The sequence below is a fragment of the Silurus aristotelis genome (assembly GCF_946808225.1).
Source record: "Silurus aristotelis genome assembly, chromosome: 3".
Classification (NCBI taxonomy): domain Eukaryota; kingdom Metazoa; phylum Chordata; class Actinopteri; order Siluriformes; family Siluridae; genus Silurus; species Silurus aristotelis.
The window spans coordinates 20980381-20996169 of NC_139576.1; the positions used below are offsets into that span (position 1 = coordinate 20980381).

General features: G+C 37.5%; 2 protein-coding genes across 4 annotated transcripts in view; one reads left to right on the top strand and one right to left on the bottom strand.

The window, feature by feature from the left end:
* The window catches only part of pde11a (phosphodiesterase 11a), a 59319-nt gene extending 53564 nt beyond the window's left edge, over nt 1-5755 (bottom strand). The window contains exons 1-2 of one of the 3 annotated variants that reach the window (XM_083536708.1): nt 2337-2583; nt 1384-2183 (exon numbers count right to left, since the gene is read on the bottom strand). In XM_083536708.1, the coding sequence (XP_083392834.1) occupies nt 1384-2183; nt 2337-2484 (948 nt within the window). In that variant the 5' untranslated portion in view covers nt 2485-2583. Of the gene's footprint in view, nt 1-1383; nt 2186-2267; nt 2584-5665 lie in introns of those variants that run through there. The other 2 variants (XM_083536709.1, XM_083536710.1) reach the window with 2 other exon arrangements.
* An 899-nt stretch (nt 5756-6654) lies between these two features.
* On the top strand, nt 6655-15324 carry rbm45 (RNA binding motif protein 45). Its single transcript, XM_083536746.1, has 10 exons — nt 6655-7199; nt 7717-7839; nt 8989-9115; nt 9226-9345; nt 10967-11143; nt 12263-12392; nt 12507-12603; nt 12927-13090; nt 14058-14272; nt 14997-15324. Exons 1-9 carry the CDS (start codon nt 6930-6932, stop codon nt 14248-14250), a joined length of 1401 nt encoding a protein of 466 aa, XP_083392872.1. The 5' UTR covers nt 6655-6929; the 3' UTR covers nt 14251-14272; nt 14997-15324.
* Nucleotides 15325-15789: the final 465 nt, after the last annotated feature.

Below are 15789 nucleotides of genomic sequence, written 5' to 3' on the forward strand. Positions count from 1 at the left end.
AACTCAGTGAGTTCAGACCCAGCAAATAGATCCTGGATTGTTCAGGATATAAATGATTTTGCGGCTTAAGGTTTAGCAAAATAAGGTGAATTCAAGTATATTAGGTACATTAGGTAATGTAGGATGGTGGAACTTCACAGGATTTTTTTGACCTGATGATTGAAAGTTACAATTTAACAATTTTAACAATTTTATCTAATTTAAGCCCTTGGGGAAATGTCTCATAAAACTAACATGATTTGAATCATGTGACTTAAAAAGGCATTTATTCCTTCTATCAAATGTGAAAAAATCTTAAAGCAGAAAAAAAGCAATATAAACCCTTTTTTCATAAAGTAAATTGTTATGAGTCAAATATTTCTAGTGCATATACTCCGATAATACAGACAAATGGAGCACAAAGATAGTTAAATACAGATTTTTATCATTTCATTTATTTCACGATTCCCCCAAATTACAACACAACATTAAAAATGTTTTTTTACTCAGTCTTGACAAAGCCACATTTCTTTAGATTAGGATATACACATGTTCCCTTCACTGGTTGTTTATTGATAATGAAAAAGCCTAGAAATGTGAAAAATTAAAAACTTAAATTGACAATCACCACTCTGTGGTATTACGTTTTCATTTGTGAGCTTTTGTGCATTTCCACCAGATTCGAATGAACTTGGACTCAATGTATCAAAACGTGTATATTATGTATGTATATATTTTATATCTGAATATAAAAATGCATATTCAAATCCAGTAATCCTGTGAATATAATGCTCATTTAACAGAGCGCAACTTTCCAGGTACATACACATTTCTGAAGTTATTCAATTCCCATCTGATATGTCGGATTGCGAAGTGTTGCTTTGTTCTGAAATGAAAGTTGTCCTTAAATCTGTCTTGTAAATATCTTGCAATTCTCTACATCTAAATGCTTTTCCAACTTCTACTGACGTGTGAGTTGACCATCTGTTGCCTGTGGCATAAAGAAGACCTTTTTGTCTGGTTTTACCTAAAGATTTAAGAACCAGCGTTTCAGGAAAACTCTTTTATAATGTATTATATTTGTAAAGTGTGGAAAAAACTCGCTTGTTAGTGAGCGTCAGTGGAGATTGACAGACCAATTAACTGGAGTCAAAGTGCATGAAAGATCATAGGAGGGAGAAATGGAGAGAGTGCATTTTTTTAGGGAAGTTAATCAATTCAGGAATCGATGGCCTCTGCCAGCTCATTATTTTTACAGATCTCATGAAGGTAGTTAATGATCAGCTTCTGGTAATGGTACATGACTGAAAAAAAAAACCTTCAGATGTTTTGCCGAGGAAATTAATGGCCTAATATGGAGAAAGGAAAAGGATGCATTTTTCATGAGCTGTCACTCTTTCGCACCTGATACGCGTCGGGGATGTTAACAGTCTCCCCATGCTCGGCCACATAACCTATAATCCCTTTCCCCCAAGGAACCTGGACTTCATCTGAGTTGCTGAGAGATGGCAAGACAGTGGTCCCGGCATGGACGTCAAAAAATTTGGACACCAGGGTCTTTTTGTTCGCAGTGCCCTCCACGAGGAACAACGAGCAGCGATCCGCATCGACCATGATGCAAACAAACACCAAAATCTTGTAGCTCAGGCTGGTCAAATCCAGGTCGTTGGAGATGTCTTTCACCAGCTCCAGGAAGAACTCGCGCTCGTTGTTCTGTTTGAGGTAATACTTAAAGTCCACGGCGGTGGACGGGTACTGAGGGATGTTGACGCGCGACTCCAGCAGCGCGGAGAGGATGTGCGCCGTGGTCGGGGGCAGCGAGCTGGCTTTCCTCAGCAGCGCGCGCCGCCGCATGCTGGTCAGCGGCTCCTGCGCGCGCGAACTCACGTGCTCGTCGTACGTCCGGTTCGCGTTGACCGCTTTGGAGCGGGCGAAAGTTTTGCGCAGCTCCTTCTGCGAGGCGCGCCGCTGCAGCCCGTCCCCTTTACTCGCCCAGCTGTCCTTACACACCTGCGATTTATCCGCGTCAGTGCCGGAATTCGCTGGATACTTATTTGCTTGGTGGGTTTTGAGCCATTTCTCTACCATGCTGTATTTCCCCTTTCTGTTCAGGTAGTCCTCAAACAATTCGGGATGGTTATCCAGGAAAGTTTCCACATCTGAAAATACCATATTAGGCACTGCCATGTTGAGCACGATGGTTTCTCTGGATGGATTTAGAAATCGCCAAATCTTAGGAAGTATTCGATCATAGGGAAAAAAACCATAATATGAAAAATACTGAATACCCCGGTTTGAAGCAAGTCCATAGAAACCCATGCAACTTCAGCATCCGTTTAGGTCCAATAGATTCTGACTTGCTCCGAAGTCCGCTTTCACTCCACGCCTCCCCAACATCTCCACACAGTGTGGGACACGCCGAGGTTCCTGCTGCTCGTTGCTGTTATATGTAAGCGGAGGCACTGGAGAGATCATGCTCTCAAATAACTTGAGCTTCCGCCTCATTGTGAATCGGCGCGCCGCATCAGCAACAGCGCAGTGGAGGAGCACAGGGCACAGCAGCGTGTCGTAGATCCGCCAGTGACGTCAGATGATGCTCTCCTTTATGTCCAACCCACGTCACAAACACGTAGTTCATGTCAGAGATGCTCTCAGCAATGTTAATCAGAATGATGTGTCTCCGTACAGTTGTATGCTACACTGCAGAGCACGTAACAGGACATTTAGAGGTTTTCTTTCTGATGAAGCGTAGTGTCCTCAAATCAGATTTGAGTTCCTTCCAACATGTGGCCCTGAGTTTTTAATAATCAGCTCTTATCAGGGTGTAGGGATGTGCATTTTGGTAAAACCTCTGTCAAGAACAAAACATGCATTAGCTAGCATGGTGGCCTTCTAGGCATGTTAAGACATTTTTTTAATAGTGAGTTTTAATATGCCCCCTGTTTTTATACTAAAATCTTTCTCAAACCCTAGAACAGAAATACTAGGTGAAACGAGAGTTTCAAGAGATCGCGGCCTCCAGTGGTCGTGGTAGATATTGCAGTTTAGTGAAAGGATACAGGAGTCAAATAAATAAACGAATGGGTGGCTGTATCAGGGACTGCATGTTTTAGGTATAAAAAAAAAATACAGAAACAGATTATCTTAAAGTAAATAGCACTTAAAAAAAGTTTGCCACTGGTTTGCAATGACTGCATCAAGCTAGTAACCCACTGACATTAATTAACAATGATTTTTCAATGATTTTCCAGAATTTTACCATAGCTTTTAGTCATTGTTTGTTTTGGGGGTTTCTTTGTTCAGTCTCCTGTTCAGAACGTTGAATGCAGACGAATGCAGTATATCTAAAACATACTGTCTTTCCTTCCAATTAGACCTGATCCATTTCTCTGTAACTATTTAGACAGAATGCTTCTCTGCACATTCTGCTGCTACCATCATGAATTCCTTTACTCATAAAGATTAGTGAGCCTATCCCAGAAGCAGCTATGCATATTAAAGCAATGACACTATGTCCACTGTATCTGACACTTGAGATTGTATGTTTCCGAACATGAGCAGATCATTTTTTCTTAACACTTGGGCCTTTCCATCAGTTTGGTAGAGGTTTGCCTTCAAGTTTGCTTCCAGAATTTCTGTATTTCTTTTCCAGTTCCAATTTAGCCTTCTGATTCTTATTGCTGATGAGTAAGTTTCATCTTATGGTATGTCCTTCATATTTCTGCTCTCCAAGTCTTTTCTTTTTATCTTTTATTGTGATTTGTGATAACTTTATCGCTTCAGTCTTTCTTTCCCTGTTACTTGTAAAATGTCCAATATATAGGGCACAGTTTATAAGCTCACTTAAGTGATTAAATGTAGTGTGTAGTGGGTTACATATATCCTACTTATGCTCAATGTCCACATTATTTGCACTTCATGTAGCTGTCTGTTTAACTGTTTAACCTCCTTTCATCAAGAAGGAGATACAGGAACTTACGCACCAGAACCAGCAGGTTCAGGGACAGCTTTTTTCCATCCACCATCACACTACTGAACTCTACACTACACCACTAAATCACTACAAAACAAAACACAATACAAAACACTGTATATAACCTCTGTACTATACATGTACATATTACATATTTTTTTATTACTCATTAGATCTGCACTACTTTTATCTATGTATCTTTATATCCCTACTGTACATTCTGCCCAACATTTCATTCATTTGTGTATATATATATATATATATATATATATATATATATATATATATATATATATATATATATATATATACACAATATATATATATATATATATATATATATATATATATATATATATATATATATATATATATATATATATATACACAATATATATATATATATATATATATATATATATATATATATATATATATATATATATATATATATATATATCTCCCGTGGGCTCACCACCTGCAGGAGGGACCGTAAGGGACGGTGCTGTGAGGATTGGGCAGCAGTCGAAGGCGGGGGCCTGCTTAGACTGCTGCCCCCGCAACCCGAATTACGGATAAGCGGGAGAAAATAAATGAATGAATGAATATATATATATATATATATATATATATATATAGTAGACTGTTTATTCGACTTGCTAACTTCTAAAATGCCATAATCTTGTAACCTTTTACTTCTGCACATTCCTCTTCAATGCCATAGCCTTAGAACCATTCTGTACTTCTTAATGATTTCCACACATCTCTGCACTGTTACTGCCTTTATATTTATTCACTGTACATATGTTTACATATTTATCACTTTATCACTTGCTGTAAATATGCCACATATTTATCTGCACTTTTGCACGATAGCTACATTTTGCACTTTTGGTAGATGCCAAACTGCATTTCATTGCTGTGTACCTGCTATGTTATATGGTTTAGAGACAATGGCATTGACAAAAAGACAGGAGGCAAAGCTGGAGGTGGAAGAGCTAAAGATGCTGCAGTGTTCATTTCTAATGACAAAGACGTACAGGACTAAGAATGAGTTTATTAGAAGGAATGCGCAGGTAGGATGTTTTGGAGACAAGGTAAAAGAAGCATGATTGAGAACTTTGCTTGGTCAGGTGCAGAGGAGGGTTTATCGGTGGGGTATATTGGTAGAAAAATGCTGAGAATTAAATCCCAGGAAGGAGGAAAAGCGGAAGGCCAAGGAGAAGGTTTATGGATGTGGTGAGGGATGACATGCAGGTGATTGTTTTGAAAGAGGCAAATGGACAGAGTAATATAGTTATGGATGATCCAATGTGGCAACGCTTAATTTGTGCAACTGAAAGAAAAAGAAGAAGAAGAAAAAGAAGAAGATATATATATATATATATATATATATATATATATATATATATATATATATATATATATATATATATATATATATATACACACACACATACAGGTACGCCTTTTCAAGTGTTAAATTTGATCATTTCTTGCCTTTTTAAGGTGATTTTGACCATCAGTTATCTTCTGCAGAGGTGAGTACACAGTCAATAGCCCTATTAACACTACTGCAACTATTGTACAAATACATATTATAGCAAGAAACAGCTATGTAAAGAAAAAAGAAAGTCTATCATTACTTTTAGAATTAAAGGTAACAAAAAGCAGCAAATAAGCATTCACCAACTCTGGGAATAGTTGGAAAACCATTCCAGGTGACTACCTCATGAGACTGACTACGGTGGAAGGTGGTAGTTCAGTGGCATTGGACTCTGGATTGGAAGGTTCAAATCCCAGCTCCACCAAGCTGCTGCTACTACTGAGTCCATGAGCAAGGCTCTTAATCCTCAAGTGCTCAGGTGTAAGTCACTCTGGATAAGGGTGTCTGCTAAATGCCGTAAGAGAATGCAAGATTGTGTAAAGCTGTTATCAAAGCAAAAGTTAGCTACTTTGAAGACTGGAAAATATGAAACACATGTTGGGTTATTTAACACGTTTTTGTTTATTACATTAATCCATGTTTCATTAATCATCGTTCATAGTTTGGATCTCTTTCGTATTAATGTACAATGTTGAAAAGAAGAAGAAGTACAATGTTAAAAATATGCAAAATAAAGTAAAACCGCTGAAGGAGAAGTTTTGACTGGTATTGAGAGTTATGTGGGTATAAAAAACAGCATTTATAAGATGTGAAACATATATAGCCCGTTCTGTGGTGAAAAGCATCTCAGCATACGCAAAACATTGAAACTTAAGTTAGACCACATCACTTCTAAGACTAACATAAGCACAGACTCTCAGGTTCCTCTAGCCTTTTTTTTCCAGGTCTCAACAGGGACTGCATTCTGATGTCTGGTGTAAACGTTATCTAAAGCTTTTGGGCCTGTAGCTCTATGATTTTCTACATTGTACTGCTGCAACACGTTTCATTGAGTGAGTGAGTGGAGAACTGCATAAACGAGCAGGCCTACCAGTGTTCCTATTAAATTGATCAGTTAGTGTAGGTATTCACGAGTTATGTCTGATAAAGTTTGCTAGATTTTTTGAATCCTAGCAAACTATCAGTATAGCCATCGTTTTTAACTGTTTTATCCTGAGTCATCCAAGTCTAATGTTAAAATGTTTTTATGTGGTATGCTTTACGGAAGATTTTAATTGTCTCTAATGCTGGTTTTTTTTGTTTTTGTTTGCAGGAAGACCTTTATTTTGAAGTGTTGATATTTGAGGAAAGAAACTGTTTAACATGGGTTTTCTTAGTTCTTTTCCGGTTACCGAGTAGATTGAACATCAAATAGTCCGGTAAAGAATATATATATATATATATATATATATATATATATATATGTTTTTATATATTTTTGCTTTCCGGTTTGAGGTGATTTATTTCTTGAGTTAAAGAAACAAATAAAAATTCCTGCCAGGCTCTCTGTAAGTTTGCTAGCAGGGTTCGCAGCTAATCAGTTCAGTAAAAATGGAGGAATATAACAGGCCATCGTCTTATCTCGATGATCCCCCGAACAGCCGCCTGTTTCTGGTCACCAGTAAGTCCATCACCGAGGACATAATCCGGGAGCGTTTCTGTCCTTTCGGTGAAATCCAGGACATCTGGGTGGTGAAGGACAAACAGACGAAAGAGTCGAAAGGAGTCTCTTTTGTGAAATTTGCTAAATCCTCCCAGGCCTGTAACGCCATGGAGGAAATGCACGGAAAATGCGTGGCAGAAGGAACCAAACCTATTAAGGTGCTTACTCTTTACCTTGATTTTTTTATTTTTTTTATTCAATGTGGTATTGCATTTTGTTGGTTTACTAAGTCTTATTCATTGTAACGTGAATAGTTTGTTGATGTAGCTTTGCATCCACACGCAGATTCTAACAGCATAAAGATACGTGAAGTTTCTGAGTTATGAGGATGGATTTAGTCTGGAAATAATATAAAGTCTGCTACAATTCTGCATTTAAGGACTCCGTCATTATCTCTCAACAACGATAAAACTATAATAAATGGACATTCGGTGCCACCCTGGTGAGGATTGGTTCCCTTTTGAGTCTGGTTCCTCTCAAGGTTTCTTTATCATACCATCTCATGGAGTCTTGGCACTGACCTGTTAATTAGAGATAAGCTAATAGGCAGTAACATGTACATTCAAATTGTATAATGTCTTCATCGCTGCTTTGAGACACTGCTCATTGTTAAAAAGGGCTATGCAAATAAAACCGAATTAAATTGTTCTCATCAGCCTTGTTTTCCTTCTCCAGGTGTTCATCGCCCAGTCCAGATCTTCTGGTAGCCACAGAGACGTAGAGGATGAGGAACTGACCCGAATCTTTGTAATGATCCCCAAAACATTTACTGAAGATGACTTGAAAGAGACATTCAAGGTATAACTGGAACATCATGATGATGATGTAAAAAACTTTTACACAGTTTGACAGATTACACTTCGGAAACTCCAAAACAATAACATTTTATTAGTGTTCCAGAGGATAAAAATACAGTACAGTGGATCCTAAAAGTAACTCGCGGAAAATCTGATAGTTTGCGAGAAGCCGCGAGTGACTCGAAAGTTCGGAGTAACATTTCAAAACAGAGTTTGTACTAATAAATGACATAAAAATGTCTAAAAAGCTTTTACCGTATTATTCATTTAAAGTATTAAAATAAAAAACATGACAAGTAATTCACAATTGTTAAGTTTACAGTACATGTACAATTCCCTTTGAAAAAGGAGCCGTCAAAACCTTGCAATTTTTTGTTACTCGCGAGGGGTCATAGAACGTAACCCCCATGTGTGTCGAGGTTGCACTGTACATACAATTCAGAATTTCCCAGTGTCTGATAACTAAGCCCCTTTTAATGCAATAAAAGCAATAGTTTTAATTACAGCTATTTGAAAAAAAAGGCAGGCAGTGATTCAAGTCAAATTTTTATTGTTCAATTGTTAGTCAAAGAAACAAAACATCCCTTTATGCCTACAGAAGAAAGTCCACAATTTGTCACAGTCATATTCAAATTTCAAACGCCACCCCTGTGAGACGTTAATGATCATTCCATTTGTTTTATGTTTTTCCATTGGTCAGATTAAACTAATAAAAATAAGTCAGTTTATTTTTCAATACATATTTCACTATTGAGATGAATCAGGTGCTTTAAACATAAATAACCAATTTGACTGATTGGAATTTGGTTGATTTCACCGGATGTTTAGATATTATTGTTTTCTAACTGATCTCTGAGAAACAGTATTTCTTAATAAAGATTTCAATTTTTCATTAAAGATTTTCTAACTATTATAATCCTAATCCGAGCTGCTGCTGTATTGTTACTAAAAACTACTATGAATGTATACTTGTGATCTGATATATACCTGATAGTTCATGAGATACCCTTGCTGAAAGGGTATTAAAAGCCTGATGGCACTACATAACTTGATATATACAGGTTAAGTAGTCATTTTGCTGAATCTCAGCAAACCTTTCATGCTGTCGCTAATTCCTCTAATTATTGTTTCTCTTGTTCACTAATGACAGACCTATGGTGATATTGAGTATGCTATCATCATAAAAAATAAATCCACAGGAGAGAGTAAGGGTTTGGGCTACGTTCGATACCACAAACCCTCTCAGGCTGCCAAAGCTATAGAGAACTGTGACAAAAGTAAGTGGCATGTTTTGGCTCTTTAATTGCATGTTAATGTGTTTTGAGAAATCTGAACATGAGAAATGTATAAGGCATTTTTGTTTTATATTATCTGTTTGTCTGACTAGCATTCAGAGCCATCCTCGCTGAACCAAGGACGAAAAACGCATCAGTCGACAATGACTATTTCGGCAACCAAAGATCAGATCATGCAGGAAATGAGCCAGGCTTAAGTGTCTACCCATTTGGTATGTACTTTTTCTACTATTTATAACTGGGGAGTTACAAGTTTCACGATGACTAGATAGGTAATAGAGCCAACTTATGCATTTTCTGTCTCTCATAGAAAAGGCTTTGCATTAAAACAAACACTTGTATGCCTTTTTTTAAGAAAGTCTAGATCAGGGGTGGCCAACCCGCGGTTCTTTGGCTGGTTCCATGCGGCTCTTGCGTTCATATCGAAGTTTGTGTTTGTGTTTTTTTAATGTGTGTGTTCGCTTCGCTTGAGTTTAATACGGTATTTTTAGAACTTACATGATCTTGCCCCTACTGGGAAACTTCATCTCACGGACATGCGAATTTGACGAAAATACCGTATTGAACTCAAACGAAGTGAACACGCACATTTAGAAAAAAACACAAACAAAGTCTGTGTTTTCTACCCTGAAACACATGAAATCAAAGCCTCGACCTGTTCTGACTGACACCCATGTGAAAGAATTGCTTCGAGTGGCAACAACGGAATACGAGGCAGATTTGAAGGGGATTGTTCAAGGCAAGGAATGCCAGAAGTCCCACTAAGTAACATGCATAGTAAAAGAAAAAAGGTTTTGTAAATTATTCTATTTTTCTTTGTGGACTTGGTTAAACTAAGAGTTTGTGTGTGAAAGACATGCACACAATGTTCATTGTTAAAAATGACTGGCCTGTGGTCTTATTATATGGAGTCAATTTCTGTCATTATGTTGGTGTGTGACATTTACAATAAATCTGGCTGAGCAGAGGTGTGTGTGTGTGTGTGTGTGTGTGTGTGTGTGTGTGTGTGTGTGTGTGTGTGTGTGTGTGTGTGTGTGTGTGTGTGTGTGTGTGTGTAAGAGGAAGGGATGGGTGATGTTCATGTGTGCCCATGTGTATGATGTGGCTCTTTGCGGAAACACAGAGACCGAGAGCCACATTTTTTTTTTTTTACTGACTGGTTGACCACCCCTAGTCTAGGATATACATTTCTTTTTTTACAGAAAATGTAGAAAATAATAAGTGGCACATTAGTGTGTTGTTGCCAACCTGAATTTGATTTTCTCTAAATAGCCATCTCATGTTTTAGTCCCCATACACTTCCAGAAGTTGTTAATAGTAACATTTGTGGAACTGTTGTGGAACCTGTGTGAAATGTTTCTGTGTAACTTTTACTTTTGACTGTTTTTACCTTTTACCTTTGACTGTTTTACAGGTTATTTCTTTTACTAAAAGCGTTTACAACAACCTTTAAAATGTTTCTTAAAAAAAAATGGTTAAACTTGATTCGTAAAATAGATAATGTATTTTAGTGCATTAATAAACCTGTGATTTGCTTTGCAGCTATCACTACTGTCACAGCTGTGCTAGTATAAAGAAAAAAACTCCTGACACAGTATTGAGGATGCAACAGTGCTGTTATACACTATAATATTCATACACACACACACACACACACACACACACACACACACACACACACACACCAATTAGTTCCTGTCTGCTTATTTGATTGGACAAGGGATGTTCATACAGTGCTGAGATACAGTATTACAGAACTAAGACATTTTATTGTAAATGTTTCAGCAAAGTATTGTATATATTTAGTACTAAAGTGTGTATGTTGTCTCGCAGGTGCAGAGTCTAGTAGTTACACCCCCGGGGAAGGATGGAACTCTGAAATGATAACTAGGTGCCTGATGGTGTCATCACGTATGCCAGTTGTACAGGAGCAGATTTATAGCCTCTTTGATTTGATCCCAGGAATGGAATACTGTGAAATGCAGCGAGATCAATATGGTTTCAGTAAAGGTGATGTAGAACTATAGCATTAATTGTCATCAATATAAAATGTAAATGCTCTGCCTTGGGATGTAGTCGAGCAGTTTTTAATTTACTGTCAGCTTCAGAATTATTGGCAACCTTGGAAAAACGTGTTTGAATGTGTCTTTGGTTAATTACTTAATGGCAGTCTGAAATATGACAGAAATGTATATGTATTTAAAGGCAATTTTAAAAGACCTTATTAAAAGTGCATTCAAAAAATGTTGACAGCTCTGCATTTAGTACTTTTGGCAAATGTTGAAAAAAGTGAAGTGATTTGAGGCTACAGATTAAAGTTATTTTTGTTGTATGTGTATCTGATTCAAGAACCTTGTTCCATATTCACAGTCCAGAGAACTGTGTACTGTTTTCAAACAGTAATTACCGTATATTCCGGACTATAAGCCGGTACTTTTTTCCCACGCTTTAAACCTTTTCCCGGCTTCACATGTTTTAAGCCAAAAAACTGAGCTCCATAACATTAGACCAATGAAATTGCTGAACGGGTTCAGGTGAACCAATGAAATTCTTTATATTAAATCAGATGCGCTCCCACTGAATCAGGCCGCACCACATCATAAATATGGATGATGTTCCTCTGACGTTTGACCTGCCTCTCACTCGGACTGTCAACAGGAAATGCGAATCATTCGTCACGCTGAAAACAACCGGGCATGAAAAACCGCACTTCACCTGTGTTCTGAGCTGCACGGCATCGGGAAAAAAACTTCACCAGTGGTGATTTTTAAACGCACAACGATACCAAAAGATAAACTCCCGAGAGAAATAGTTGTGAATGGAAGGAGGAAGACTGAACAATGACTTTCTTGGTAGGCTACTGTTTAGATACAAGCCGTGTAACAGACACTGTCTTTCGTTAAAGCCTGTGTAAAGTTCATTAGTTTCAATGTAGACACTTATAGACAGGTGCGGCATATTTATGTTCAAAATAAAAATCTTCGTAAAATTCAGTGGGTGCGGCTTATATTTGGGTGCGCTTAATTGTCCGGAAATTACGGTACTGTAGTTGGCAGTGATTCCTCACAGATTTTGCTTTATTTTGTAATATTGTTTTGTGGGAATTCTAATACTCCTCATTGTCCACAGGCCAGGCCATGATTCGGTACAGTAATCTGGGTTCAGCAGTGTATGCTAGAGAAAAACTGAATGGCTTTGAGTATCCACCTGGAAACAGACTTTCTGTGACTTTCATTGATGATGGAGAGGACAGGACCAGGTAGAGGCCAGCTTTGAGATTTTATTATTTTAATGTTTATTATTCCTCTCATGTAAGAAAAATCTCCACATCTATAAGCACTTTTCTCCTGCTGTTTTTTTTCTTTCTCAACAGCCCTGTGGGGAAAATGGCCATGCAATTGGTTGCAGCCCAGATGATGTCTATGGTGTGGAACGGCCCCTCTGGAGCTCAACTAATGAAGACCGCTGCAGTACGCAACACTCTTAAATACCTCACTTGGAGAAGTTATGCATGATGGATCAGCTAGTATAATTGTGTCATTGCAATATCTCTGTAATCAAACTTAAGTTTGATTAAGTAAGTAATTTCAAAAGCCAAATTAGGAACTGCAGCAGCAGGCAGCTTATTATGAGACAGTACATTCACAATAAAAAATAGTAGCATTTTCAGTGCTCTGTTCAATATATTTTAGTTTAGAGAGCATTTTAGGCACAAAATTAGGTATAAACTAGCTTTTCTTTATATAGCTGTATTCTGTAATGACCTCTAAAGCTAAATGAAATTTGTCTGCAGGGTTATGCAACGCCGTCAATGCCCCAGAAGCCTCGTGTTCAAACAGATGTTGTTCTCCCCTCTCACAAGAAGCTAGCTTCTTCTGACAGTGTGGTCAAAGAGAGGCTTTTTGTCATCTTTAACCCAACACCACTGCCAGTGGACATACTGGAAGATGTGTTTTGGTGAGTGCAAAAGGCTGTTTACTTATTATGAAAAACCACTAATGTTCATGTCCCACATGTTCCTCAAGTACACTAGTACTATATTACTTGGTTAAAAAAAAAAAAAACCCTGCACTTACAAGCAGCCTTTTTATTACTCTTTCAGTCCATTAATGTACAATTTGAAAAAGCTCATATGAGCATCCCAGCCTATGTTGTTAATTGTTATATTGCTCAGATGCAATGGTTAAGTGTTGGAGAGAAATGAAAGAAAAGCCCAAAAATGCAAAACTGTGAAACAAAAATTGCAAATCACAATGATTCATTAGTGTGGACTGACAATGAGGTGGAACCTAGTGCATGGGGTTTTACCTTAATGCAAAATGTTCTTGCACAGACATTATCCAGAACCTCAATTCACATCATCACAGATCACATAGTAAGATCTTTGAGATGCAGCACATTTAAAACATGAAAAACTGTAATGGACATGCTCAGGGTGATGATGTGATGATGTGATGATGCACCTTGAAAGATGCTTTCATTTCTGTGACCAAAGAATGTCACTATGTATGAAAAAAGTGCAAGAAATTTTTTATTTTCTATAAATGTGTGCTTTTGGACTTAAATTTAAGGCATGTTGAGTATAGAGTTCTAGCATAATCAGCAAATAATATCTGCATATATTAAAGGAACCTATTGATGGATCAAGATTTCCTTCTGCTTTTTAGCCCTTAACGATTCTGATTGGTCTTTATAGCTGTCGGTCATTATGTTGGATGAAGGCATTGCAGTGAGATATATGGTTTGTTGCTTATTTATGGACAGTATCTTTGTATGTGCTGCTTAGGTACAGCTATTTAATAACCTCAGTCTTGCAAATGATGAGTCAAATTGACTCTTAGTTCAGTATGTCTCTTTATTAGACGATCATTTTGCCTCCCATTTACTGTAAATAAACATGTAGGTTTCTATTTTCTTGCTGCAGTCGTTTCGGCTCTCTAGTGGAGGTGTATCTGGTGCCAGGCCGGAACGTCGGCTACATTAAGTACGCAGACCGAAAGCATGCGAATGACGCCATGGCAGCACTTCATGGCAAAGTGGTCAACGGTGTGAAAATGAAGGTCATGCTCGCCGATCCACCTAAAGAGGAGTCTCACAAGAGGCAGAGAACTTACTAATGCATCCCCCAGACTGGTTAAGGTAAGTCACAACTCGTGGTAAGGCATCACCATTTAGCCCCATCCAATTATTCGGCTAACTGAGGAACCTCATCAGGTGTCGATCAGTATTGAGTTACACGAATAAGATCTAGTTACTCTCACACCAACACATTAACGCTGTCATCCTTTTATCAAAGCCATGCAAAAGAAGACGCGTGTACACGATTTAAATAATTCTTTAGCTTAATTATAATGGCTCATCGTTAACTATTTGGGTATGAATTTAAATTTTGAGTTGTACATTGTTTGTGCTTGTAATTAAGGAACATGCTCTCTAACCAATGCCTTTATTCTTTTTGAGACCAGGAAAAAAGAAAAACCTATTTATCTATTGCAGGTCAGATAAGCAGATTACCTGTTTTGTGTTAATGATTTTTATCTTCTGACATATTTGCTCAATGTAAGATTAAATTTTCTAAATAGAGGAGGACATTTTTTTTTTTTGGAGATAGATGATAATCCTTTTAAAACATTTTTGCTTGTTTCTTCACAAGGATTTCACCTTTAAATTCAAGGACCATTGTCATAATGACATTCACTCACCTTTACAAGCCTTTAAGGCACAATTTCGCCTGATGGATGAAGCGTGACAAACACAAGTGCATGTCTATATTCATACACACACACACACACACACACACAGGAAGCAGGTCTCACAGCAGGGTGTTCTTGTGTAACTGGTTATACTGTCTTTGTTCCTACAGAGATTAAGTGACATGACGCATTGACCTCGACATGACTGGACGGATTTTTACGATTACACGACCTCATAGCTACGGACAGTGACTACTGTACATATTTTGTGATCCTGTTGTGAGGCTATGAGGATGAACGCAACGTCTTCTGTTAATAATGTGTTCTTTTCCCTTTTGTCATTTTAATAAAACACCTTTAAACGGTGTAAACGTCTAAAGACTGTGAAGACGAGGCTTAAATTGACAGAACATACACAGACACCAGACAATTAATTTCTGTATGCGGGTTTCTGCTTTATGTAAATGGTCTTGCTACTAATAAAAGAATTCACCCGAACTGTTGGGTTTTTTTTGTTTGTTTTTTTCTTTGATATTTCCTTAATAATGAAATGTGTGACCAATGTTAATCCATAACATGGCAAAGATACTGGAGTGATACAACAGAATTGGATCATCTCAGTTTGCTTAAAGGGGTAAAGCGATGCATATCTATATTTTTTTTGTTATTTATATGACTGGATGTGTGTTACTAATTTGTAATTTCTTAGTGATTGTTCTGATTGAGAGGTGCCCCAAAAATCTAACATGAATGAGGCATGAATGACTAATATTTCGAAATAAATAGATGACATTTCTCTGTAATCTGCTAATGCAGTTTTATTTTTAAGTACCACATGGCCTAGTTTTGAAATCTCTTTTACAAGATTTCAACATTTCAAAACATTTGTGACCACAATCTGCACATTGAATTTGCACTCTGAGTCAGTCTGAAATAGATATAACTGACTCGAGATGAAACTTG